The sequence below is a fragment of the Spinacia oleracea genome, chromosome 5 (assembly GCF_020520425.1).
Source record: "Spinacia oleracea cultivar Varoflay chromosome 5, BTI_SOV_V1, whole genome shotgun sequence".
NCBI lineage: Eukaryota > Viridiplantae > Streptophyta > Magnoliopsida > Caryophyllales > Amaranthaceae > Spinacia > Spinacia oleracea.
The window spans coordinates 27,665,239-27,693,145 of record NC_079491.1 but is presented as its reverse complement, the minus strand read 5'-3'; the positions used below and the strand labels follow the sequence as shown (position 1 = coordinate 27,693,145).

At 40.2% G+C, this 27,907-nt stretch overlaps 1 protein-coding gene and 1 long non-coding RNA gene across 2 annotated transcripts; one reads left to right on the top strand and one right to left on the bottom strand.

The window, feature by feature from the left end:
- The first annotated feature begins 10,827 nt into the window (after positions 1 to 10,827).
- LOC110791452 (uncharacterized) lies at positions 10,828 to 16,305 on the top strand. Its single transcript, XR_002534088.2, has 3 exons — positions 10,828 to 10,975; positions 11,131 to 11,202; positions 16,061 to 16,305. It is a non-coding gene; the product is annotated as an uncharacterized lncRNA (long non-coding RNA).
- Positions 16,306 to 21,204: 4,899 nt separating this feature from the next.
- LOC110791457 (RING-H2 finger protein ATL74) lies at positions 21,205 to 22,682 on the bottom strand. The gene has a single exon (XM_021996204.2). The coding sequence runs from the start codon at positions 22,260 to 22,262 to the stop codon at positions 21,612 to 21,614; it is 651 nt and encodes a 216-aa protein (XP_021851896.1). The 5' UTR covers positions 22,263 to 22,682; the 3' UTR covers positions 21,205 to 21,611.
- Between the last annotated feature and the right edge of the window lie 5,225 nt (positions 22,683 to 27,907).

Below are 27,907 nucleotides of genomic sequence, written 5' to 3'. Positions count from 1 at the left end.
GAGTCCAGTACAAACATGACGATCCTCTAGTCATTTCCATGGACCTCAATAACCACAACGTACACCGAGTGTTGGTCGACGGAGGAAGTGCCGTCAACATCATCTTCAGAAACTGCTTCGAGCAACTGATCCTCGAAGAATCAGAGGAAGCACTGACGAAAGTTAGTTACCCCCTGATCGGATTCAACGGATCCGCAGCTATCCCTCGAGGAAAGGTCACCTTGCCGGTCACTGTGGGCGAAGGCCAGGCAGCAAAAACCCTTCGGGACGAATTTCTGGTGATGGACTGCGACTCCGTATACAACGTAATCATGGGAAGAACCATGATTCACAAGATGCAAGCAGTCCCCTCCACATACCATCAGCTGATGATATACGTCTCGGATGCAGGATTCGCCGAACGAATTAGAGGTGATCAAGAGGTTGCGAGAAGAACCTGCCACACCGCCGTCCGAAAGCCCAAATTAGGAGACGGTTCGGAGGCGGAGAAAGATACTCCGGGAGAGGAGAGCGAGGCAAAAAGGAGGAAAGCAGGCATGAGCAGCTTATCTCCCGCAGAGGTCGATGCCCGCCCCGAAACCCTGTCTCCCGAACCAGATCAGGAAATGGAGGATATCTTCCTCGAGGAAGGTTCAGACAGGAGCGTCCGAATAGGCAAGGGCCTAAGCTCGGGGCTCCGAATCGATTTGATCCAACTACTCAGGGATCACAAAGACATTTTTGCATGGTCAGCAGCAGATATGCCAGGGATAAATCCGAAGCTGATTTGTCACAAGCTGGACGGTAACGCTGAAGCTCGGCCAATCAAACAAAAGAAGAGGAATTACTCCTCGGAGAAAAACAGAGCCATCGCCGAAGAGGTGAAAAAGTTGCAGGAGGCCGGATTCATCGAGCCATGCATGTACCCAAAATGGTTGGCCAACGTGGTGATGGTCAAGAAAGTGAACGGCTCTTGGCGAATGTGCGTGGATTTCACAGATCTGAACCGAGCCTGCCCCAAAGACTGCTATCCCCTGCCAAGGATAGATCAATTGGTTAACTCCACCAGCGGCCATGCACTGCTCAGCTTCATGGATGCCTTTTCAGGCTACCACCAAGTGTTCATGCACCCCGACGATAGGGCAAAGACAGCATTCATCACAAGCGCAGGAGTGTTCAACTACAAAATGATGCCTTTCGGCTTGAAAAATGCCGGCGCCACCTACCAGAGGCTAGTTGATCACGTCTTCGCCGACCAGAAAGGGAGGAATGTCAAGGTCTATGTGGATGACTCCATCGTAAAATGCATCAAGGAGGAAGACCATGTCAAAGACTTGGCAGAGACCTTCGGAAATCTGAGGAAATACAGCATGAAGCTGAACCCAAAAAAATGTGTCTTCGGGGTGAAGTCAGGGAAGTTCCTCGGATTCATGGTGAGTGAAAGAGGAATCGATGCGAACCCGGACAAAGTCCAACCGGCGTTGGATTTACCCGAGCCGAGGACCAAGAGAGACGTGCAGAGGCTAACCGGCAGGTTAGCCGCACTAACAAGGTTCATATCAAAAGCCTCGGACAAGGGAGCCCCCTTCTTCAAAGCACTAAAACCAAAGAGCCTCCCCGGGGGAGAAGCAGAACCAGTCAAGAAAAAGGGGGTCCCGAGGAAGGTGGATCCCGAACTGATATGGGAGCAGGAGCAAAAAGAGGCTTTTCAGCAACTCAGAGCCCACCTAGCTCAACTGCCGACACTGGCCAGACCAAAGGAGGGGGAAACCCTGTACCTATATGTCGCAGTCAGCCCCGGAACCGTCAGCGCAGTGCTTCTCCGGGAAGAAGAGAAGAAACAACAGCCAATCTACTTCACCAGCCGAACACTCACAGGGGCCGAAACTCGGTACCCGCTCATCGAGAAAGTTGCATATGCAGTGGTGGTAGCTGCACGAAAACTGAGGCCATACTTCGACTCCCACCAGATCACAGTACTAACTGACCAACAGCTCGAGAAAGTACTCGACAAAATAGAGAGGTCAGGAAGATTGGCTGCCTGGGCCTTCGAACTATCAGAGTTCGGCATCAAATATCAGCCGAGGACCGCCATCAAAGCACAGGCGTTGGCAGACTTCTTGGCCGAGTGCTCATACCAGGAAATGCTGGATGATACGAAAAGCACTTGGGAGGTCTTCACTGACGGATCTTCCACAGTAAACGGCTCAGGAGCAGGAGTTGTACTAATTCCCCCAACAGGGAAAAGCATAGAGTATGCATTGAAGTTCGGATTCAAAGCAACTAACAACGAAGCCGAATATGAGGCCGTAATCGCAGGGATAGAGCTTTGCTTATCCCTGGAAGCCGAGCATGTTTGCCTCAAAACTGATTCCCAGCTTGTAGCCAACCAGATCCGAGGGGAGTATGAGGCCAAATGGCCCAGCATGACAGCTTACTTAGCAAAAATTAAATCCTTAACGTCAAAGTTAAGATCCTTTGAAGTCATTCTCATCCCCCGAGGACAAAACATGCAAGCAGACGCACTGTCAAAACTCGCAAGCTCAACACTCATCGACCTAAACAGGTCAGTCCACGTGGAAGTTCACCAAGAGAGAAGCATCGACTTGCTACCCACCACAGTATGCAGTTTACGTACCGAACCCAGCTGGATGGACGCAGTAATTGCATACAAAGAAAGGGGAGAACTTCCCGAAGATAAGCTGCAGGCGAGAAAACTGAAAAGATTCAACAAGTGGTTCATCATCAGCGCCGAAGGAGAGCTCATGAGGAAATCATTCTCCTCTCCGCTGCTAAAATGTGTGGGTCCAACAGACGCTGACTACATCCTAAGAGAAATCCACCTCGGGATATGCGGAAACCACATCGGAGGCAGGACATTGGCACACAAAGCCCTTCGGGCCGGATACTGGTGGCCCACTATGGTTTTCGAGGCAAAGCAGATGGCAAGGAAATGCGAGAAATGCCAGAAGTTCGCACCAGCCATCCATCAACCAGCTCAAACCCTACAATCAACACTGTATCCCTTACCATTCGCACAGTGGGGGTTAGACATCTTTGGTCCCTTCCCCCCAGCTACGAACCAGAAGAAATGGTTGATTGTAGGAATCGACTATTTTAGCAAATGGATCGAAGCTGAAGCTGTCTCCTCCATCACCGAACCTCAGGTCCGCAAGTTCATATGGCAGAACATCATCACAAGGTTCGGCATACCAAGACTGATGGTCTTCGACCACGGGAAACAGTTCGACAACACCCTGCTACAAAAATGGTGCAAACAGTTCGGCATACACCTAGCTTACTCGGCGGTTTGCCACCCACAAAGCAACGGGCAAGCCGAAGCTGCTAACAAACTCATCCTCAACGCACTCAAGAAAAGAGTCGAGGATGACAAAAACAAATGGTTAGAAGAGCTACCCGGAACGCTATGGTCCCTTCGGACCACTGAGAAAGAAGCTACCGGGCAAACACCGTTCCACCTTGTATATGGATCCGAAGCTGTCATCCCTGTGGAAATCGAAACAGAAAGCTTGAGGATCCAGGCATACAACAGGTATGATGGGCTCCAAGGAGAAAGCAACAACCAACTTCTGTCCGAAGCTCTCGACCTACTAGACGAAGCTCGGAACGATGCGAGTACACTCAACGCAGCTTATTTGCAGAGGGTCAACAAGCATTACAACCGAAGAGTCACCGCTAGACCCCTAAAAGTCGGTGATCTAGTACTCAGGAACGCCGCCTCGGTTCAGAAAGGACGGATCCATGGCAAACTCTCAGCCACTTGGGAAGGACCATACATCATCCATTCCGAAAAAAGGCCAGGCACGTTTATGCTGAAACAGTTAGATGGAACAATCTTGAAGAACTATTGGAATACCGATGTTCTCAAGAAATATTTTGTATGATCTCTGTCTGTAAGCCAAGTAAGTTGTTTAATGAGAAAAGGAAAGCCGTTGGCACCATGTGTTTCATTAAACCTATCTCTATATTTATTGTCCCTTTATATATACATGCAGCCTCAGATCTGATCAATCCGAGACTAAAAACAGGTTGACTTTGCCCATTCCTTGATAAAATGCAAGAAATGACCAAATTATACACTTCAGGGAATCGTCCAGCATCCTCGGATTCGCGATACCCAGATAAACCTTGTTCGCAACAAACAGTCGCTCGAATCAAGTTATAAAACTTCGGCTCAGATCCACGGATCGCCGAAGTCATAACTAAGAGGCAGACTAGCGATCTCTTTCCCAGGTTTCCGAACCACAAGAGATCGGAAGAACAATCCAGACCTCTGAGCAGATCGACGGATTTGAAGAGTCTGGAAATTAAAGAGTCTCTTAGCAGATCTACGGATTTGAAGAACTCGCAAAATTAAAGAGTCTCTTAGCAGATCTACGGATTTGAAGAACTCGCAAAATTAAAGAGTCTCTTAGCAGATCTACGGATTTGAAGAACTCGCAAAATTAAAGAGTCTCTTAACAGATCTACGGATTTGAAGAACTCGCAAAATCAAAGGGGTTTTCTTAGCAAATCTACAGAAAGAAGAGCTCGAAAATCTACGGATTCAAAGACCTAAAACTCCGGAAGTGCAAAAAATTGAAAAGAGGCAGCCAAGTAACAAACATTCATTTTTCATTCAATATTTAGGGGAAGTACAAATACATCAAACAACTCGGTACATACCCGAGGACCCTCAAAAATTGAAAACAAAATGAAACAGTTAAAATCGGCAGCCATCAACAGACAATACCGGCCTACCGAAGTACTAAGAAAGCAAAAAGAAACAAGTACAACGCAGCGCCGAGGCAAAAGGGGGAAAGGCAAGCACACATTCGGAAGTCCTCAACTGGAACCGACCGACTCTGAAGAAGACGACTGCCCGAATCCCTAACTCTTGGGAGTCTCAGGAGCAGCCCCTAGGGGAGCATCCTTCGAAGAACCCCCAGCAGTAGTGTCACCTTCGGAATTCGCCTTCTGGGCCCGAGCCTCTACAAGAGCAGCTTGGCGTTCAGCTTCAGCTTCGTCTCGATCGGCCTGGCACTCCACCAAGTGATCCTGGGCCCTCATCCAGAGAGGAACTTTCTCATTCCAAGGGAAATGAGGCATATGCTTCGCAAACATGCGCCGATCACCCAGGATGCCATTCCAATACTGCTCTCTACACTGATCAGCAGTGTAGAGGTTAACTCGTTCTTGCTCCAACTTCCGAATGGCCGCATCCTTCTCTCGGATCTTCAGCTGGAGAACAGGCACCTTGTCAGCTTGATTCTGAATAATCTCCCGATGCTTGACAAACTGCTGAAGCCTCGCCTCCGCTTCCTGGCTCTGCTTAACGGCCGCCTCAAATTTAGACGTCATCTCCTTGAGAAGACTGTCTTTTTCTTCAAGTTCGCTCGCAAACTTGGCGGCCATATCTTTCCTCTCCTTGTCGAAGGAAGCTATTTTTTCAGCATCCTCTTCGACTTGGAAGGTGAGCTTCCCAACTTCGACCCCGATCTGCTCAGCTGAAGCTCTAGCCTCACGACTGTACTGAAGGTACAGTTGCTTGACCTCCACCAACTCGGAGAAGAGCTGCCCAGCCTTCTGGTCCAAAATAGGAATATCACGAGCATAAGCCTCCTGATATCTCCTCAGTTGTCTCTCCTCAACCGAGCTACACTCGGAAGCGAACGAGGACCAGAAAACAGCCTGGGAGCGAAGGAAAGATGAGAAAAAGTAGAAAAAACGTAAAACGAACAACACAAGTTCCCGAAGTCTAAAGCTGGCCGAATTTCGTAGATCTGAAGAAACTCAAAAACCGCGATCGCCGGGAAAAGAGAGGAAGTTTGTTTAAAAGAGAGAGAAAGTAAAGTTTGAAGGAAGTCTAGCGCCCGGTATTTATAGAAAAGGGAAGCGTATCAACTTCCTTTCGACCCACGATCTCCACGACACAATGCAAATCCCAACACTTGTCATCAATGCAAATCATCCCTTTCCAAAAAAAAAAAGGGAACTTTTGGACTTCTGACAACTGGAAACCCACCCATTTAATTCTAAATGGACCGGGTCTGGGGGGCATGTTGTTTGGGCTCCCAATTGATTCTCAATTGGGCCACTAAGTCCAAAGCCCAATGGCTCTAAACAAACAGCATCAAACCTACCATTGGCTAGTCAGCCATCCATCAAGGCCCAAGGCCCAATAGCAATAAATGACCTATGGGCATTTATTATGCAAACACTATAAATAGGCCGCCAAGGCTCACACCTCAAGGTACGTCCAATTTATCGCCTTAAGACTACTCTTCTAGAGAACTTCTCTCTAGAATCCGAGCATCGTTCTTACTTAGGCATCGGAGGGGCTTTCCTCGGAAACACCCCCGAGGCTAGTGACTTTGCTCTTGTGCAGGTGAATTCGGACTCGACTCATTCAAGCAAGCAAGATCTTCAACACATACGAAAGGGCCTTCATTCGAAGCCCATTGTTTCCATCTTTACAACACTGGAACACCTATGAAATATTTCTAATGGTCTATAAAGACCTAAGTGCTTTAGTAGTTTGTAGTATGTAGTTTGTAAAATATTTTCTTTATGCAAATTCCAGCCTATTTTAAAAAAAAACATGTACGTAGTCCTAGTATATGGTAGGAGTACTACGTAGTATGAGATAATTAAACAAGATATAATCAATTTGGGTGATTTAAACAATATTTAGTATGTTTTAAGATTTAAAGAGTAGTACAAGTTATGGAGTTATATGAGTGTTATAAAGCAAGGGGTTTGCCCCTTCCAAAAAAAAAAAAAAAAAAAGCAAGGGTTTGCACAAATTCTTATTTACATGTGGTGTACAATAAATATTGTACTCCCTCCATCCTAAATTAGTCATTATACTTACATTTACACAAAGTTTTAGCTGATAAGTGGTTGTTTGGTTATCAATTGTTATATTTATTGAATAAGTAGATGTGATAAGAGTTAGTGAGATATTTTTTAAATTGAATGAGAGAGGGTGTGACGACAAAAAAAGTTAGTGGAAAGAGAGAAACAATATAATAATGATTTTCCATGAAATACCCCTGAGGTTTGCAATAATGCACCAAATACACCCGCGTATTTCGAATCACATAATATACCCCTATTTTTGCCTAAGTTTGCACCAAATATCCCTTATCTGACATTCCGTTAGTCCTTCGTTAAGTCATATTTATAATTCACAGTATACCCCTCTTTTTAAACTTATTGCACAATATACGCCTATTTGTGAACTAGTTGCACCAAATACCCAAAATGCAGGAATTTGAACTTAACGGCTAGTTTTATTAAACCTAGGAATCAAAATATAGCCGTTATGTTCTTGCTGCTAGCTTATAAATTGAAAGAATGAAGTAATGAAGCTATGAGGGCGTGGGGTTTTCATTTTTATGTAATCCACCAATCACCCCTCTTATACGAATTAGTTAAAGAATGGAGTTTCAAGGTATCACTATACAATTATACAAGTGCAAAAAAATGAATCTCGTAGTTTTTGCAAAAGCTTAGTAATAATTAAGAAAATGATGGATTTCAAAGAGTATTTGACTCGCTTGTTATCACAAAGACTCATCAACCAAACAATTAAAACAACCCGTATAAGCATGGAAGCCTAAGCATCTTGTTGTACTCTTTCTCAAATGTAATATCATCCTGGACAACCGTTGAAAGAACTACAATGGTGCTGAAAGTAATCATAATACATTGACACGTACACAACCCCGCTATAATTTCTCACTATACCAGCTTTGTTCATAAAATCTTACCACAAAAAACTTTATTCAGTTCCTTTGCTTTCAAAGTCTGATCACAACTCCATTTTCTCAAAAAGAAAAATCCAACCATTGACAACTAGCTCCTAGCAACTTGAACTATTATTGCATACATCACGAACCACACCAGACCTATCTCAAATATGAAACTGATAAATTACAATGCGCCTTTTATAGCTAAAGCTAAAGTGGGATTAGTCGGATAACTCCCTCTAGCTCCTTTTAGCATTGGAGCTAGTAGCCTTCAACGACCCTCTCACTAAAATAGAAGGTGCCACCCTCGTGTCCATACTCAAAACCTCCTCAATTGATAGTGCATCTATTCCCCTCAGAGAAGAATAATCAGAGCCATCATCAGAATCTGAATTCAATCGGCTAATCGTACACCCGGAGGCGCATTTTCACAAACACTTAGTGTTCATTCTCCGCCGAACAAAGTCTATGCACCGCCTTCTCCCCAAATGGCTCAATATCAAACTGAGCATCAAACACGACATCATTAACAGTAAGAACTGGAACTATGATTTAATTTTGAAATATACAGTAGAATTTCTGTTGTTGTGCTTCTGTGCTTGTACGACTTCAAAAACCGGTTAAGTACTCATCAAACCACCGGAAAACACTAACAAAGAACGCCACAATAGCAAACCCCAAAAGAATATGAGTAAGATAAAAATTACGAGCAATGTATTGAAGAATTCGTCAGTAAAAAATCTGTGTATCCCAAATTTCGCCATTTTCTTGTGAAATTTCTCCTTTTTGAAGAGATAGAGAAAGGTCGACGAAGCCAATATTTAGGAGCTTCATGGCGGCGAGGGCGGAGATCCAGCGCAATTGAGAAGGGGAACTTTCGAGAGTTTGGAAGAACCCGTCGCCGGAAATGGAGGAAATGGATCGGAGAGTTGACCGGGAGGGTGCAACCGAAGAAGTCGAACACTGGGCCTAGGTTAGCGAGGGTAGCGGGGGCGAAGGTGGTGACGGCGGTGAGGCGTAGTGTTGGTTCAGTGGGGAGGGTTGGGTGGGTTGAGTGGGAGGAGAGAGAAAGGTTGCAGATGAATGGGGATTTAAGTGAAAAACAACAATATGGGCAAAAACGTAAACTCCTGCTAACGGAGACTTAACGGACATTAAGTCCAAGAGAATTTGGTGAAAAGTACGGAAAAATAGGGGTATATTATGTGATTTAAAACACGCGGGTGTATTTGGTGCATTTTGTTAAATTTCAGGGCCATTTCATGAAAAAACCGATATAATAAGTGTGGAGTCATTCCTAATTTAGAAGCGTAACAACTAATCTGGGACGGAGTGAGTATATCGAAGTAAAAGTTAAGTCTAGATGATTAAAGGTAATCCTTAGCCCAACCTGGGAGCGGACAACTAATGCGTTCCACTTATTGAATTGAACAGGGTTCTATGGTCGGCCCGTGACCCCTGGATGCCGAAGGCGTCCTTGGGGTGATCTCGTAGTTCCTACGGGGTGGAGACGATGGGGCTCCCATTTCGAGTCAAGAGAAAGCTGGAAAAAAAAAAATCATTCATATCCATTATTTCGGACTTCCTTAGGAAGTTCCTTAGTAACATCCATCTCAATCAGAAGTCTTGCAAAGGAAATACACTTACCACAGAACATGCATGACAATAGGAAAAATACCACAAAAGGTCTTGCATATATATACTGGGATTCATATTGTTTCGGTAGATAAAATGAACCATGTCACTAGATTGAAACCCCTTTCACGTTAAATACCCTAATTATAGTACTAGACACTTTAAGAATGCATGGGGGATAGAGAACGGGTGAGAATCCCTCCAATTGTCTATTAGCGGGTATTGAACCTCAATCTTTACATTAACTTGGTAAATTGACTGATTAGCTAATAGATACAACTATACGTACGTAGTATGAATTTGAATTAATAGAAGGTGGTCCATTGTATATTATTTATTTATTAATGAACATTCAATAAATATTTTGGGGTGAATTACGTGTCCAAGTTTGCCTTTTTAAACTTGTAATCTAATCAACACAAAAAAATAGTCCGTACTTTCAAGTAGTTACGTTGGTAGACTAGTAGTCTAGTCGTAGTTTTCAACTTTTCATAGTAATTCTTTGCGACTCTTTCCTCCGGACAGTTGTGGAACCAAGCACCGGCCACAATGTCGAATGCTGATAGTACCCCAAACTGTTTTTATGTTGTAGTGTTAATTGTATATGAGATCGAATAGGACCATCTACATTAATTGAGATGTCGAGATGTATCAAAATGTGCATCTCTAATTTGAGGGTTCCAAGTTTTATGGTTTACTATCAACTATGACTCTACGAGTCATGAGTAGACCTCGTAAAATTGACATGTGCGGATGTAAATGATATCCGATTTGGCCCCATAAAGGACTTAACCAAAGCTTAAGTCATGTCTAACAATTAGCGTTTAACTATTGGTTGTTACCGACTTATCAGTTATCAGTTTGTGTTAGATGTTAGTTGATTGTATTAGGTATTTAATTGGTTTGACTAATTTATTGTATTAGCTATTTGCATATATTTGTTTTGTAAACAATAAGGCCATTAGCATACTTGGGGAACTTATGAGCAACTTTAGGGCAAAGTAGTCATTTAATTTCCCTCAAACATCACACACCCACTACAACAAAAACATTAATTAACAGCACCTATTTAATAGCGTTTATCAAAAAGCGCTATTATTTGAATGAATTAACAACACTTTATTTTACACTGCTGTTATTGAAAGCAATCTTAATTTCCACTAAATATAATACAACGCTTTTCTGTAAATGATGTTAGCCTGTTATTAGTATTTATCAAAAGTTTTATGAAATCATGCATAAAAACAATCATCGCTTTTCTTTAACTAAAACCAAAAGCACTCCACCGCTAAAACCAAAACCCTTCCCACCTTCTACGACTTCTACCTCTTCCTTCCTTCTCCCACCACGATTTACACGGTTAAGGATCTGTTCCCAATTGAATTCCAGAGTTTAATTCCAATCCGAATTCAAAAGTTTAATCCCAATCCAACTCGACTCATCCAACTCGACTCAAAGCGAAATTTCTCAAATCCAAATTTACAGATTTCACTTCAATCTAAATCCAGATATTTTCGTATTTATCTTCTTCTCCAGCGATTGTTTCTCGGCGGAGATTAATATCTGGCGAACATTTTTCCCGGCTTCTTGTGGTTGAATTATCAATTGTGAGTTTGAATTATCAATTGTTTAAGGTTTCTTACTGTTCTTTGTTAGGGTTTGTGTTTTGCTGTTTTCCCCCAACTTTTATTTGTTCGATTTAGGGTTTGAACTAATTTTTACTTGATTAAATTCTCAAATTATGTTCATTCTTGTTGATTAGGGTTTCCCACCATTACCGATTTAGGAGTTTGTTCAGCATCTAACACCTTCTCAATCGAGTGTCCTGCACAAGGTAAGAATTACGTTTCAGAGCTTCCATTTTTATGCGACTACTGCATTCTTGTAAATGCTGATTAGATTTTTTTCCCCCTTTTTCTTTTGCCTGTGATGCTAAATTTAGGAAAGCATGTTAATTAATTCGTATTTTTCTTTGGTATTTCTTGATTAAAAAAACAGTCTTGAACTAAGATTCATGGAAGAAATTGGGGAAAACAATAAGATTGAGTACTGCTTTGAATCAATAGATTATGATTGTCGATTCATCGAATGATTACTTAAATTGATTTTAATTGTTTGATGGTATTTTTATTTATCTTGTCTCACTAGCATATGTAATTTCTAAGCTTATATGTGCAACTGAATTATGACTTATTGAGGTGCAGACTTTCTAAGCTTATATGTGCAACTGAATTTGATTATTGTATCTAATGACTTATAATACTTAAAAGACTAATATGTGCAACTGGATTAGGATATTGTACTCTGTGACTTATATGACCTCATACATGCTAATGAATATGCTAATTGAAACTAGATACTGCAGAATCGAACTGAAATGATCCAAATAGGACAAATTAAGTGCAATGCACCTGCTACACACAACAACAACAACAAGGCCAAACACAGCAAATATGGAAGAATTCTTTAGTTTTCTTTAGTTGTCAGACATGGATACCTGAGTCCAAGTAACATAGTATAAAATAGTTTGTGGCTTTGAGCACAAGGGTAAATAGAGGTTGAAGTGAGTGGCTGCAGTTTGTCAACCATTTCAACGTGTCTTATTCATATACTGATGCTAGACTGTACAGTTTGGGTGGTGGGTGGAGGGGAAAGCCATTTTTCAAGAGTCCTGGAGTAGTTTGCTAGTATTTACGCTGTCATATCTGCTTACCTTTGAATCACTAGTGGAAAAAGGGTCATTTGCATCGCACTTTTAAGCACATTTGCATCGCACATTGTGCGTGGCAAAAGATCTCGATGCAAATGACTTTTAGTCATTTGCATCGCACAAAAGTGCGATGCAAATGACCCTTATTTGCGTCGCATATTAAGAAAATGTGCGTGGCAAATGACTTTTCAGGCACCATGTTGAAAAGTCATTTGCCACGCACATTAGCTTAAAGTGCGTGGCAAATGACTTTCAGGCGCCAAAAAAAAAGTCATTTGCCACGCACAATAGCTTAATGTGCGACGCAAATGACAATTTGAGCGCCAAAAAATTAAGTCATTTGCCTCGCACATTAAGCTAACGTGCGTGGCAAATGACTTATTTTTTGTTTTTTTTTAAATTGGTTTTTTAATATTTTATTGGAAATTCCGACATGGTCGTCTTTGAAAGTAGACGCTTCCCAATACCGGGAATACATATATAAATAATACCTGTCACAATAGTTTACAACGTAATTAACGTTCCCAATAAAAGGCAATTAAATTCGTCATAGATCAACCAACATGTTACAAAACAAACATAAAATTACTACAACAAAGGTATCTAGCTAGAGATCGAGTTCATATTACAAATTAAGCTAAAAGTCGACATTGTTCATGAAGTAATCTGCCCAAAAATCTTTCACCTCATTAATCTCCTCCGGTGAATAAGGCAATGTTCTTGAAAAATCCTAAAAAAATGTAAATAATTCAATTTATCAACGATCGATCAATATAATAGTTTTGTATACTTCAATTTATTATATAAAGTACGTAGTTTATGAGAACATACCTTAGTAAGATCTTGACTATGGTGGACGAGATCATTTCCGGGCACATGAATCCAATAGTATTGGAGTGACAATCATCGTGAAAACACAACTCACTCAAAGCCCTATAATATATAGTGTAATAAGAACGTTAAGACAATCATAAAAATCAAATTTAGGTAACTCACATAATAAAAACTTGTATTATCGATATATTTAGCCATGCTCCCGAGATCAAAACTTGTAAAAACTGACCAGTTCTGTGCACTGATCTGCACAGCTCAGTTCAGAACTGTGCAGATCAATGCACAGAACTGGCCCCACTTCACACAACAAGAGACATGGAATAAACACGTTATGGCTGAGCATAAGTTCCAACGAGTGTACGCTCCTTCCCACTTGCACCTCTGGGATCCCAACACTTGATTGTTTTATCCCAACTACCAGATATTAATTGCCCTGAAATATTGCAAAGTTGAAGTCAGTTAATAGCACAAGCTCCAACAGAAAATAGAGAAATGAATTGCCAATGAAACACAAGTAAAACGTTCTGGCATCAACTTTGAAAATCTCCATTACTCCAAAACAAATCAATTTCTCATCCCCAGTCAACATACGATTTCAAGTTACTAAATGCAAACACAATGTTCTATTATGACTCAAATAAGAGCTAAATAACTTTAAAGATTCAGAGCATTACTATATCAAGCCAAGTTTTTTTAACAAAGTGGCCATTATGTAATATTTCATTTTTAGGCCTGTGGTAACTGATACCAATAACTAAACTAAAATAGATAACAACACACCATTAAGCTATATTTCTTTGTTCTATCAAAACACCACCAAAATCTTACTCACTTAAGGACCCATACAGAGCGGCATTCAATGTTAACTGCTGACAAATCATGAGTTCGTGACTCCATTAAACTCACCCCTACGTTGAAACCTAGTCTGCTGAGCCAAGAACCATTACTAAGTATGCAACATCCTCACCAAGAAGCTCAAAAAAACCAGTTACTTGGAATCTTGGATACAACCCAGCTCATGGTCATTTAAGTTGAAAACTTCGAACTATTCCAGAAGGTTTCTTTACATGATTGCTTACTAGCAAGAGAATAAACAATGGGAAGTCTGAACTATTATCACATTTCAGCATACCTGTTGTATAAGAGTACTCCACACAACGTACATGTGCTTCATGCTTTCCCAACACATCCTCTTCCCATAGTTAAAAACCAGCCTGAAAACCAAACATAAATATTCCACATCAGTCCAATTGTCCAATTCTACTTTAAACTTCCATTTCCCCTTGTCTATATGAAAATAAGGATACAAACTATTGAATACGTGACTGGGGCAAGTAGAGTGAACATTATCAAGTAGCAAGTAAATCTAGCCATTTACTCACACTAGTCAAGATTTAAGAAAGAGTATACTAAATATACTCTCAAGTCTCAGCAACTCAACACTATCCATAGCAACCAAAATATTCAAATGGAACCTGCACTCTTTCTAATGATTGAAAGGTAAAATCATGGTAAACCAAGCACCAAAAAAAGTGAGCAACAAACAATCGCAAAAATAGAGTTTAAAAACACCCTTAAAAATGCAGAACTATAAACCTGACACAATGAATGGCAAGACTGCAGGAAAGGAAAGAGAAGAAATGCATTATTGTCCTAACTTGACAGCAACATAACACCAATTGCATACAAATACTGACGAATGAACTCTATAAGATTCCAGGTAATCACTTTATATACATGCTTATATAATCTCAAACGGGAAATTAAGAAAACCCGAGTATCTAGTCAAGCCACATTCCTGGTACACTCCAAACTAGAATTAAATGACAAACACCCAAATCCCTAATCCTGGAATGAACCAACAAGCAAACAGTTTCCATAAGAAGCATTTCATTACCTAAAGCTTCCATTTCATCACCTCCAAAACTTTATTTCAAAAGCATCGGATGAAAACCCCAAATCAAACAGCAAAATGCACCCAATTAAAATATAATTCAACTAAAATTCAACAAAACCTACAACTAAAATTCAACAAAACCTAAATCCTAAAATGTACCGAATTAAAATTCAACAAATAATATCAACCATTAAAATTCAATTATAATGCATAATTAAAATTCAATTATAATGTCCACAATTAAAATTAAAATACACAATTAAAATTCAATAAATATCAAAACTAAAATTCAATACCTAAGAGAGGAGAGACGACAATGAACAAGGGCGGCTGAGTGGGCGGCGGCGTGGGCGGCTGCCGTGCCGTGGACGACTTCCTTGGCCGTGGGCGGCGGCTCTAAAAAGGGAGCAGGGCAGGAATCAGTGAAGCGGTAAAGTAGCGAAGCAGCGAAGGAACGGCGGAAGGCAACGACGGAAGGCGGCAGTGAAGCAACGACGGCAGTGAACAGGGTGAAGCCGCCGGTGAGAACAAAGAAGCTAGTGTTGGTGTTGGTTTCGTTTGGGAGGGAAGCAGTGTTTGTCGAGAAATTAACCTAAGTCAGAATGAAGTTCCTAAGCAACTAAGCTAGTGAGCGCGAATTCGAAAAAAAAAAAATCAAAACCAGTGCATCGCAGATTTATAATTCTGCGTGGCAAATGACTCTAGGAGCACCCTAGAGTCATTTGCCACGCAGAATTATAAATCTGCGATGCACTTAATTGAGTAATTTGCGTCGCAGATTTATAATTCTGCGTGGAAAATGACTCTAGGATGCTCCTAGAGTCATTTGCCACGCAGAATTATAAATCTGCGACGCAAATTACAAAATTTTATGCTAAAATTTGTTATTTGCTTCGCATGTTCAGAATGGCGTGGCAAATGCGGGGATGCAAATAAGCCTTTTTCCACTAGTGAATGATTTGATAACTCGAATTGCCTCGACTATGAAGATAAATTTCTGTGCTTATTAGTTGAAATTCCCTACATTTTTTAGCTGTTTTTGTAAGAAATAAATTAAAGTTTGCAAATTTGTCTGGTTAGAGTATCACACTTGTTTGTTTTCTCCCTTTTATATTTTATCTCTGTTCCCTCATGTCCGGATTTGGATGTGATATTTACCTTTTATGCTAGTTTGTAATTGTGTTTGATTAAAAATGTGAAAAATGCTGCACTATTCTGACAAAACTAGAATACTATGTATTAAATCTGCAGGAAAAAGAAATTGGAGATTCAAGTGAAGCAGACTAGCAGAGTATGAGAAGGCTAACAACAGAAATGATGATGATGATGAAGATGAAGATGAAGATGAAGAGGATTCCACAAGAATCTGCACTCCTATTCGCTTGATAAAGCGCCGATAACTGACTAACTGGAGAATCAGATGACTATGGAGCTATTGGGTGATCTTTGTTTTATCCGGCGGATGCTTATCTTCATTGAGTGAGGTGTGACGTTTGTGTTTTTTTTCTGTCTTTTAACTTCCTTCAAAATACATACTTGCTGCTGCATTTCCATGTAGTTCAACTTCTAGGTATATGGTCCATTTCTACCTGCTTTGAGTTAACATTAGTGACGGTAATCTAGAAACAACCCATTGCTGAATTATTATACTTCTACGTAAGTACAAGTCGTTAAGCATAAGCGTCAACCCTTCTCAAAAGAGATGCAGAAACGAACCATCAACTAAAGCTCCGTTTGGATCTCTTTAGCATCTGAAATTGTTACAGACGTAGTACTATTTGTTACGGAATATACAAGCAATATGCAAGACTAAATTTTGTTTTACTACTAACCAATAACAATCACTCCTTGTTGAGGCTGGGTCTTGGGGCTTCAAGTTATAATTTTTTAAATACAAGCGTTCATTTCCATTTCGAGTTCAATAGTTTGTTTTCTTACCGTTGAACTATATTTATGAGTTCCTTTCCATTTGAAAATACAGCAGGGTTTTCCAGATGAAGTATGACTTTAAGTGACTTGTTTTTTAAGTGAAAACTTCAGAGAGAAATACACACTCCTTCAGTTCATTTCTCATATGAATTCTGTTGTTCATTAGTAGGAAATGCAGGAGGTACAGCCTGTGCACCAGGAATTCTCTATTGTTCATTAGTAGGCAACACATTAGATGGTTTACCCCCTGCAGATGATGGCGTTCTTTTCTGATTACAATTATTGATTTCTTTATCCAATTCTGCAGACAAAACATCTAGCTGATCTCAGATTATATACTCTGATTCAACACTAAAGTATAGATGTATAATATATGTTGTCTTATAGTGTGCAGACGCAGCTTCTAGTTGAGCTAAACTCCCATTTCTGGCACTGGAACTAAGTCTCTGTAAATTATAGATGTATAATATATGTTGGTTTTGTTTGCAGAGCACTTTTAAACTGAACAAGGATTATTGAAGAAAATTAAAATGAGCACCAAGTGGATACGGATACAAGTATGTCCTATGATTTATGTTTATTGCAATTTTTATTTATTTTTTAAAGTATTCGAAAGTAATTGATTGTATTTTGCCTGTGTAGTGTCCTCGGCAAAAGAATGTCATGGATTCTGGATATTATGTCATGAGATACATGAAAGAGATCATCGACCATAAGCGAACTCGAATATTTGAAGATGTATGTATTTTTCTTTGTTCAATTAAGGCTAGGCATTATTATATGCATTGTCACTAATTATGTTAATTTTCTCATTTTGTAGTACTTTCATGATTGTAATGTTCCGAATTATGATCAAGGACAAATTGATGAAGTCAGAGCTCAATGGACGCGTCATGTTCTTCTCGTGTGAATATTGTGATGTATTAATTATGTTTTTCGAGTAGAATTTCTCTAGAACGTTTTAATTTAATTTTATTGGTTTGAAATTAAAAGAAGTACTGTATGACAAGGATGCTTCTTTCTGTTTTCTAGTGTGTTTTAATTCTACTGTGTATTTAGGCATATATGATTTTAAGTTATGTACGAGACATCGAGACGTTTATTTGATATGATAGAAATGAAGTTGGATTATATATATATATTCAATTTGATTTGTAGGTTATAAAATATTTTTATATTTTATTACAGGTATTTAATAATTAAAAATTAAAATTTAAAAAAAGCCCGACAAAATTTTTAAAATGCACTTAAACAACAGCGCTTTTTAGTTACACGCTATTAATTAATTTAAATTAAATTAATCATAAACTTTCCCGCCATACTGAAGCTTTAATAGCGCTTATATATTGAATGCTACTAAATGAAGAAAAAATGACAACGCTTTTTAAAAGCGCTGTCATTCTTTTAACAGCGCTGCTAATTAACAGCGCTTTAAAAGCGTTGTCATTCAATGAAAAAAGCGCTATTAAATGCTTATTTTGTTGTAGTGACCTCTCTCACCAAACCCTTCATTTCACTTGCTTTTTCAAAAATTAGTTTTTTTTTTTTATTCAAATCTCAATTACAACGTTCTCTCATTTACCAAGTACTCAAATTAGATGTTTGATCAACTAGTCAAACCTCTGTTTTTTTGGGGTTCTATATTAGCAATGTTGAACAATGCTACATTAGGACCCCTTCTTGCCTTTCTTACAAGTGTAAACACCAAAAAGAGTTGAATAAAAGAGGTTCTCTTTTACACAGTTTGTCAAATTAATGAGTGCAATTTCACGTCACCCGTTAAACCGAAGTTTTTTGTGACGTACTCAAGGTCGCCTCCAATTTCTTATGTGAAAGAGGTGCATCAAACTTCGTTTCAAGAAGCAATCTTTGAAAGGAAAGATACTTGTAAGTCTAGGTTATCATGCATCAATATTAGCGGGGATGTTCCTCCCCTCCATACCTCTAAGTAAAAGGTGAAGTCAAAGTTCTCCTTGTAGGCAGGGGCGGATCCAATGTGCACCAAGGGTAGACATTTGCATACCCTGTTTGGGGAGATAACACAACTTATAAGCTCTCTTATATAAAAACGCTATCTCAGCCTGCTGGTAAATGGAGTTGCAGAGGCTTACAACAGATCCGTGTTCGATTCCTTAGTGTGACTGTTTTGGCTTTTCATTTTTGTTCCAGCATTAATTACCTTCCCAATCACTTTTCTTTATTATATTCTATAAAAGTTGTTTCACACGTAGTAAAATTATTACTCCGTAATTTTTACTGAAGGAATATAACAATTAGTATAATCATTTTTTTAAAACTAAGTTTTGTTCTTTATTCAAATAAAACTCAATGGTTTTTTGAGTATTTCTTCAATGCGTATTAAAATAATAATAATGATAATAATAAATTATTTAATTTTAGACTAAATCGTGGTCATATTTTGCATACCCTACACAAAAATCCTGGATTTGCCACTGCTTGTAGGCATGTTGATCCGTGATTACTAGCGATTCTAGTGATTTCAATTTTATGCTCTCTAGGAATGGACTGAACTTATGTACGTAATTGTCTAATTAGAAATATTTTTTATGACGTTGTAATGATTACCCCATGAACATGCTACTAAAGATTGTTTTATTCAATATTTCCTGAACTTATTCTATGTGAGTTGAAAAAAACTTATTTGTATATAATAAATTTATTTGTATTTTTTTCTTCTAAAATAAATTAAATAAAATAGAGTCTAAATACCATTTCTGATTCTATTTCCCTTCAAATTGTTAAACTAAATGACAACATATTACACACACAAAAGTTGAAAAAAAATATCAGTGTTTGGCAAACAAAGATCTTGTCCTGTATCCTATCTAATCTTATAATTACTTAAAATCTTCCAAATGAATCTAAAAACATTATGATGAAATTAAAATATTAATAATTGCTGACCACTAGTTAAACTATTTATTTGTGCTTCCATAACCCCATATCAATCTGTGGGGCCAAAAGATGTGTCAATAAGTATGTGACAAATTCACAGAAAACTTGCATAATCCAAAGTTGTCAATTGTATATTCGTATCTCCAACTGCCAAATTCAATTGTCTAACCAGTTTGACATGGACCCACTACTTGCTAATTACTCCACATTTGTGCATTTATTGATTAATAGTAGCTCCATCTTATTATTACCAAGTACTCCGTATTTCACGTGTGTTACATTGGTAGGTAAAATATTCCATTGTCAATTATAATGTTACTTGTTACAGAACTAGCTAATAACTTTCGAAAACTGAGATAGTATGAGGTTTAATATAACATTGTAAAATTGTCTATATTAGTTTTCAGTTAACTGTGGGAGAGGAGAGGGGGTTCGAACCTGTGACCTATTCAACCATACATAATGATCCCTTAATCTTAAGAACTAGTTAATTTTTGGCTCACCTCTATACCAGTAAAATACTATTTTATGTGCATACTTTCATAAGTTGTTGTGCCAAAATTACTTTTTGGTTTGTCGGAATCACCTCCCTCGGTCTTTACCGGACAAGACAACATTGGTAGCCGCCTATAATATGAAGTAGTTAACTTAACATATAGCACAACTACTCCATTCGATTACTGCTTATTATAATTGATAACCCATTATTGTACATATACAGAGACATAGAGTGTGTCACTCACTATCTCACCCAACTAATCTAAATCTAAATATATAAAACGAATTGTTGTTTTTTGAAATGCTTACTTCAAAGTTGTGCACAAAATGTTTTTACTCCATAATGTGACAATGTAACTAAACTATTTCAATAATGAGGGATGTTTAACAAGATACACTATCATGAATTTCCGTCGGTAAAGAGATACAAGTAAATATTTCCAAAAGGTAAGTTAGACCTCTGTTTCGAGTTAAACTTTTTTTTTCTTTTTGGACGGGAGTTAAACTTAAAATACTACGGAGTATACTACTAAATGTTTTTCTTCAATTATTGGATCATCACATTAAGTTAATTATTGGATTGAAAAAGGGAAATTGAAGTTTAAAATATCCCGATTACACTTAAATCCCTCAAATTCTCCCATTAATTAATTAACAGGAGAGAATCACGATCCTTAAAACTCCAATCACCTACGAGCTTAAAAAATACTACTCCAAATTATTTGGTGCGAATGAAACACAAGATATATACAAATTATATTATGAATGAAGAAGGAAATTTTGAATATGCGACTTATCGTATACAAAGTCACAACCCATTCATTTTAGCCATCGAGCCAAAACCACATTGGTGCTTTAAAGAAAAAGATAGTAAATGGTACTTCCTCCGTTTTTTTTAAATGGCACAATAACTTAAGCACGTTTGCCAATGCACAATTTCAAACACTAATATCTTCAATTATAAATAAGAAAAAATTATAAAAAATATTTATTGAGACAAATCTAATAAGATTCCACGCAACTATGTTTTTTCTTAAATATAAATCACAAAATGAAGTCAAGGAGTTTGTATGAATAATTTTCATGATCCCACTGTATCATATAAATAAGAACAGTGGAAGTATATATCCTAAATATTTAAGCTAATATCTAAACTATTATTTGAGTAAAATAGAAAACAAAAGGTAATTGCACACTAAATGAATTCGGAGGTGGAAGGAAGGAAAATGGTTGTACCTTCCAAAACGGGATCTCATCAAACTCTGAACAAAAAAAGATAATAAGGTGTAATTGAGCAATTTGGCTCAGCTATCTTTTTTTTTTTTTTGAGGGGGTATTTGACTCAGCTATCTTAGCTAAGCTACTCTCTCTTTTTGTATTACATAACAAATCTAACTTTCTTTTTACAGGACCACTACATTTTCTGATTTCCCACCAATAATACACAAATCTAAAATTACTAACTCCCTACACTCACCTCAACCACCACATGCTCTTGTCTAGCACTGTTATCGCCACCGTCATGTGGCGGCGGTAAATCACTACCGCCACCTATTATTCCCTCCCCTCCTGCCACCACCGTCTTAGACGACGAAGCAATAGTCTCTAATAGTGAGTGGCGGCAGTTGGGGCACGACGAGTGGGAACTGAGCCACGTGTCAATACACGATACGTGGAACCTATGGTTGCACATAGGTAGCACCCTCACTTTCTCCCCATCAACAAACTCCCCTAGACAAATGGGGCACTCTGCTTCATCGCTTGGATCGGTACCCGTGTGTAACCCTTTATTACCGTCTGCTCCATAGACAGCGACCGGTATTTTCTTTAACGCGCTTTTCTTAAGGCCGGTGGCCGACATCCTTGCGGCTGCTTGCTCAGCCGTCTCCATCCCGAACCGCGGCCCACACCTCAAGAAACACCGTACCATGGAGTTCAACCCTAAGGCACATATCAAAGCACACAATAAAGCAGCCAAGATAATGACCATGTTGGTATCAAAGTTTGCTTGAGTCAACTGACTATCCATAGCCGCCGACGGGGTTGTCTTGTTAATATCTGTCGTTGTCGGTGCCGCCACCGCCATCTCTAACAATTTCCGGTGCAGCATAGCTTGTATAAGGAGAGAGAAATCTACTGATTGGAGGAGAGAATTGAAATGGATAAGCAAAGGGAGTAGAGAGGAATAAGAAAGGCCAAAAAAGGAGGGAAGAAGAGGTGGTATATTTGTAAGGTAGTATAGTTGAAACTTGAAAGGGTGGTTAAGTGTTATCCAAGTTGGGGACCAAAGCCTAGTTTTAATTTGCAGGCAGTTGATTTCCTTTAGGCTTTAGCTCAATATTTGGGGTACTTCATCTTGCTCATCTTTTAATGACTCAAAATTCCAAGTATATTTTATAGTATGAGATTTTTTGGTTTACCTACGTTTGTTTTGTTTTGATGTGAGTGGTACGGTTATGTTTTGGTTTCTAGAATATTGTAATTTGTAAAGGTGTTAGATCTTGTTCTTTTGAATTAAAATGAATTGGAACTTAACTAAATTTTTATTACTCTTGTTGTTTTGTTTTTTACTTGCATCTACTTGAACCGATATAATTGTCAATGCATAATTTAACCATTAGATATCTTTAATTTTCTATTTGTAAAAGTTATAAAGATTTAATATTATTAATATGTCTTGTGACTAATCCAAAAATATTTAATTATTATATATAGATAAAAAAAAAACAAGTTAAACTTAATATATGAATAATGGCAAAGTCAAGGTGACACAAGTAAAAAACAAAGAGGAGGAAGTAATAATTATGAACTGAACTAAAGGTGGTGATGAATGTAACAAATAAATAAATGCCTAGTTTTGTGGTGGATGATGAGTGTAATACGAAGTAATAAAACTAACATCACAAAATCATTCAAGATTTCAAGTTAGAATAGAACAACACCGGCCAGTAAATCTCCAACATAAATGAAATAAAATAAAAGTCAAATTAATTTTATAGAAAGGGCTCAAAATAAAAATCGGAAAGAGTTTAATGCAACGGAGGAAATAAGGCTTTGTTCTATTTACCTTATTTCCACTTATTTTAGGAAAAATAAGTTCAGTTAAGTTCAGTTAAGTTCGGGAAAAATAAGGGTTGACCAAGTACAATTTATATCTAAAATAAGCTTTGATAAGTTCTAATAAATTCAAATAAGTTCAGATAAGTTCAGATAAAATAAGTTCAGGAAAAATAAGTGGAAATCAGGTGAATAGAACGCAGCCTAAATACTAGCTAGATAAATAATTGATATTTTTTTGATGATTATGTTCTTAAACTTTATGATTAATTAAGATGAGCAAATTATTAAGACACACGGAGGGTGTGACCCTCTTTCTGGTAGGAAAAGAGAATCGAAGGTTAGTTGGGGTAATATTGCCATACTTTGTTGGTGGAGAGGTTGTGGAGTGATTTAAGCAGCTGAGGACATTTATAAAACTTACACTCTGTACGTACCAGATATGTTGATAGCAAATCTCTATACATGACAAGTTCGCGATAACTGAAACTTTTGTGACTTTTTGTTCTAGGGTAAATTTTTGTATTTCTTAAAGATAACATTAAATGTCTAATATGGAGTAATTACTAAGTCTATTTCTTTCCTTTTGACTTATACGTTGATGATTTCATTTGACTTATAAATCTTCTATTTTAACTCTCATTTTTTTTTAAATGATGTTTGGGCTCCCAATTGATATTCAATTGGGCCACTAAGTCCAAAGCCCAATGGCTCTAAACAACAGCATCAAACCTACCACAATGGCTATTCAGCCATCCATTAAGGCCCAAGGCTCAATAGTAATAAATGACCTATGGGCATTTATTATGCAAACACTATAAATAGGCCGCCAAGGCTCACACCTCGAGTTACGTCCAATTTATCGCCTTAAGACTACTCTTCTAGAGAACTTCTCTCTAAAATCCGAGCATCGTTCTTACTTAGGCATCGGAGGGGCTTTCCTCGGAAACACCCCCGAGGCTAGTGACTTTACTCTTGTGCAGGTGAATTCGGACTCGACTCATTCAAGCAAGCAAGATCTTCAACACATACGAAAGGGCCTTCATTCGAAGCCCATTGTTTCCACCTTTACAACACCGGAACAATTTGGCGCCGTCTGTGGGGAAGAACACTTCAAAGCCTTTGAAAGATATTAACCACCTCTTTCTGCAAAATGGTTAATGATGTTGTCAACAACAATGATGACGATATGATAGTGCCGTCAGATTCAGAATCTGACGAAGAAGGGCACCCTCAATCAGTGGCGAGGTCACAACCAAGCAGAGCTACGACCGCCACAAACGCAGGACCTCCGATTCCAACTAGGGAAGAGCTCACTGCGGCCATGACCATCATGCAAAACTTCCTCTTCAACGAAAAACAGCAAGGATTGGCAAAAGACCGCAGAGAGGAGAGGAGGACTAGGCGACGGCTGAACGAGCCGCCCAGTGTAGAGGTGTCCAGACCCGAACGAGAGCTCCCTCCCTTGACAGGAACACACTTGACGTCAAGATGGATGGAAAGCACGTGGGACACCCAAAAAAGAGCACAACAACAACCAGATTGGTTTGCAAGACCAACGCCTACTCCAACAGCTCTCCAAAGCGAATCGACTACTCGTAACACTTGGATCCGAAGCCCGGTGCTCAGCAGGTTGAGGCCCTCGGTCCATTCAAGGTTAAGACCTCCGATCCATACGAGACTCGGGGTAGGCGAATCAAGCAGATCTGGCGAACGACCCGAGGTCAGTAGCCGAGAAAGAAGAAGAGACAGGAGGCATGATCGAACCCCTAGCCCCCATCGTACGCCCGAGCGTTCTAATCATAGAACCTCGGCGAACGAAGGCATCAGGGCTAGACTCGGGAAAAGAATCATGACTCCCACGTCATCCCCTTTCTCGGACGAGCTGATCATGGAAGAAATCCCTAAGGTGAGGCTGCCAGCACACCTGACATATAGCGGAACCACAGATCCGAGGGATCACATTATCTCCTATGAGCAACAAATGTTCTTGAGCCCCTACTCCGAAGCATGTTGGTGTAAATATTTCCCAACCACGCTAACCGGAGTGGCGGGAGAGTGGTTTAGATCGCTGCCGAAGGGATCGATCAAAAGCTGGAAGAAGTTGAAAAAGAGATTCTGCACGCAGTTCGTGAGCAACAATCGCCCCGAAACGAACCACCGCAGAACTAACCTCAATCCAACAAGAAAGAGACGAAAGTCTAAGAGAATTCATGGCCAGATTCATGAAGGAATCGACAAACTTACCAAACTTGCAGCCAAACGTGGCCATTTTCGCTCTGAAGCACGCGCTCCAGGAAGGGAAATTCCGTGACAAACTCTCAATGAAAAACCCCTCCAAAATAGCCGACGTGCTCCAAATGGCTGATGCATTCATCAGAACCGAAGAGTTCAAAAAAGCTGCTGCAAGGTTGAAAGGATCGTCGGATCCGAGAGACACAAAAAATGTCCAGAGCAAGTCGGAGGGCAGCTCAAGGAAAAGGAAGGAGTTAGAGATATGAGCCCGAAGAAAGACGGGAGAAGGGGTGAACTTCAACCCAAATACGCTAACTACACTCCACTAGCTCTGCCCCGAAAGGAAATCTTCAGCCTCAACAGAAATGACGAGAAGTGGAAGTTACCAGGGAAGCTCAAGTCCAACCCAGCTCGGAGAAACAAGAAAAAATGGTGCGAATTTCACGATGACTTCGGTCACCACACTGAAGAATGCAACTCACTGAAAGACAACATTGAGGACCTCGTTCGCCGAGGTTACCTGAAGCAATACCTGTTAGACCGAAGGGAGGAAAAAGAAAAGGCCGCAAGCGGCAAACAACACGAGCAACCCCAGAAAAGGGTTTACGAAGCAACAGGGCATAAGAAGAATGACATCCTAGTGGTGTTCGGGGGACAGAAGTCTGGCCAGGCAAGCAAGAAACACCTAAGAGCTCTCACCCATCGAGTCAACTTCAGCGCAGTGGGAGATAACCAACCACACCCCCCAAACATGACCTTCACTGCCGATGATTGCTTCGGAGTCCAGTACAAACATGACGATCCTTTGGTCATTTCCATGGACCTCAATAACCACAACGTACACCGAGTGTTGGTCGACGGAGGAAGTGCCGTCAACATCATCTTCAGAAATTGCTTCGAGCAACTGATCCTCGAGGAGTCAGAGGAAGCATTGACGAAAGTCAGTTACCCCCTGATCGGATTCAACGGATCTGCAGCTATCCCTCGCGGAAAGATCACCCTACCAGTCACAGTAGGCGAAGGCCAAGCAGCGAAAACCCTTCGAGACGAATTCTTGGTGATGGACTGCGACTCAGTATACAACGTAATCATGGGAAGAACCATGATTCACAAGATGCAAGCAGTCCCCTCCACATACCATCAGCTGATGATATACGTCTCGGACGCAGGATTCGCCGAACGAATTAGAGGTGATCAAGAGGTTGCAAGAAGAACCTGTCACACTGCCATCCGAAAGCCTAAATTAGGAGACGGTTCCGAGGCCGAGGGAGAAAAGAAAGATGCTCCAGGAGAAGAGAACGAGGCAAAGAGGAGAAAAGCAGGCACGAGCAGCTTATCTCCCGCGGAGGTTGATGCCCGCCCCGAAACCCTATCTCCCGAGCCAGATCAAGAAATGGAGGATATCTTCCTCGAAGAGGATTCAGACAGGAGCGTTCGGATAGGCAAGGGCCTAAGCTCGGGGCTCCGAATCGATTTGATCCAACTGCTCAGGGATCACAAAGACATTTTTGCATGGTCAGCAGCAGATATGTCAGGGATAAATCCGAAGTTGATTTGTCATAAGCTGGACGTCAACGCTGAAGCTCGGCCAATCAAACAAAAGAAGAGGAATTACTCCTCGGAGAAAAACAAAGCCATCGCCGAAGAGGTGAAAAAGTTGCAGGAAGCTGGATTCATCGAGTCATGCATGTACCCAAAATGGTTGGCCAACGTGGTGATGGTCAAGAAAGCAAACGCCTCTTGGAGAATGTGCGTGGATTTCACAGATCTGAACCGAGCCTTCCCCAAAGACTGCTATCCCCTGCCGAGGATAGACCAATTGGTCGACTCTACCAGCGGCCATGCACTGCTCAGCTTCATGGATGCCTTCTCAGGTTACCATCAAGTGTTCATGCACCCCGACGACAGGGCGAAGACAGCATTCATCACGAGTGCAGGAGTGTTCAATTACAAAATGATGCCCTTCAGCTTGAAAAATGCCGGCGCTACCTACCAGAGGCTAGTTGATCACGTCTTCGCCGACCAGAAAGGGAGGAACGTCGAGGTCTATGTGGATGACTCCATCGTAAAAAGCATTAAGGAGGAAGACCATGTCAAGGACTTGGCCGAGACCTTCGGAAATCTGAGGAAATACAGCATGAAGCTGAACCCGAAAAAATGTGTCTTCGGGGTGAAGTCAGGGAAGTTCCTCGGATTCATGGTGAGCGAAAGAGGAATCGATGCGAACCCGGACAAAGTCCAAGCAGCATTGGATCTACCCGAGCCGAGGACCAAGAGAGACGTGCAGAGGCTAACCGGCAGGTTAGCCGCACTAACAAGGTTCATATCAAAAGCCTCGGACAAGGGAGCCCCTTTCTTCAAAGCGCTAAAACCAAAGAGCCTCCCCGGGGGAGAGGCAGAGCCAATCAAGAAAAAGGGGGTCCCGAGGAAAGTGGACCCCGAGCTGATATGGGAGCAAGAGCA

Excerpts from the sequence above, each read along its gene's own strand:
- LOC110791457 (XM_021996204.2), bottom strand. The coding sequence starts at position 22,262 with ATGCTGCACCGGAAATTGTTAGAGATGGCGGTGGCGGCACCGACAACG.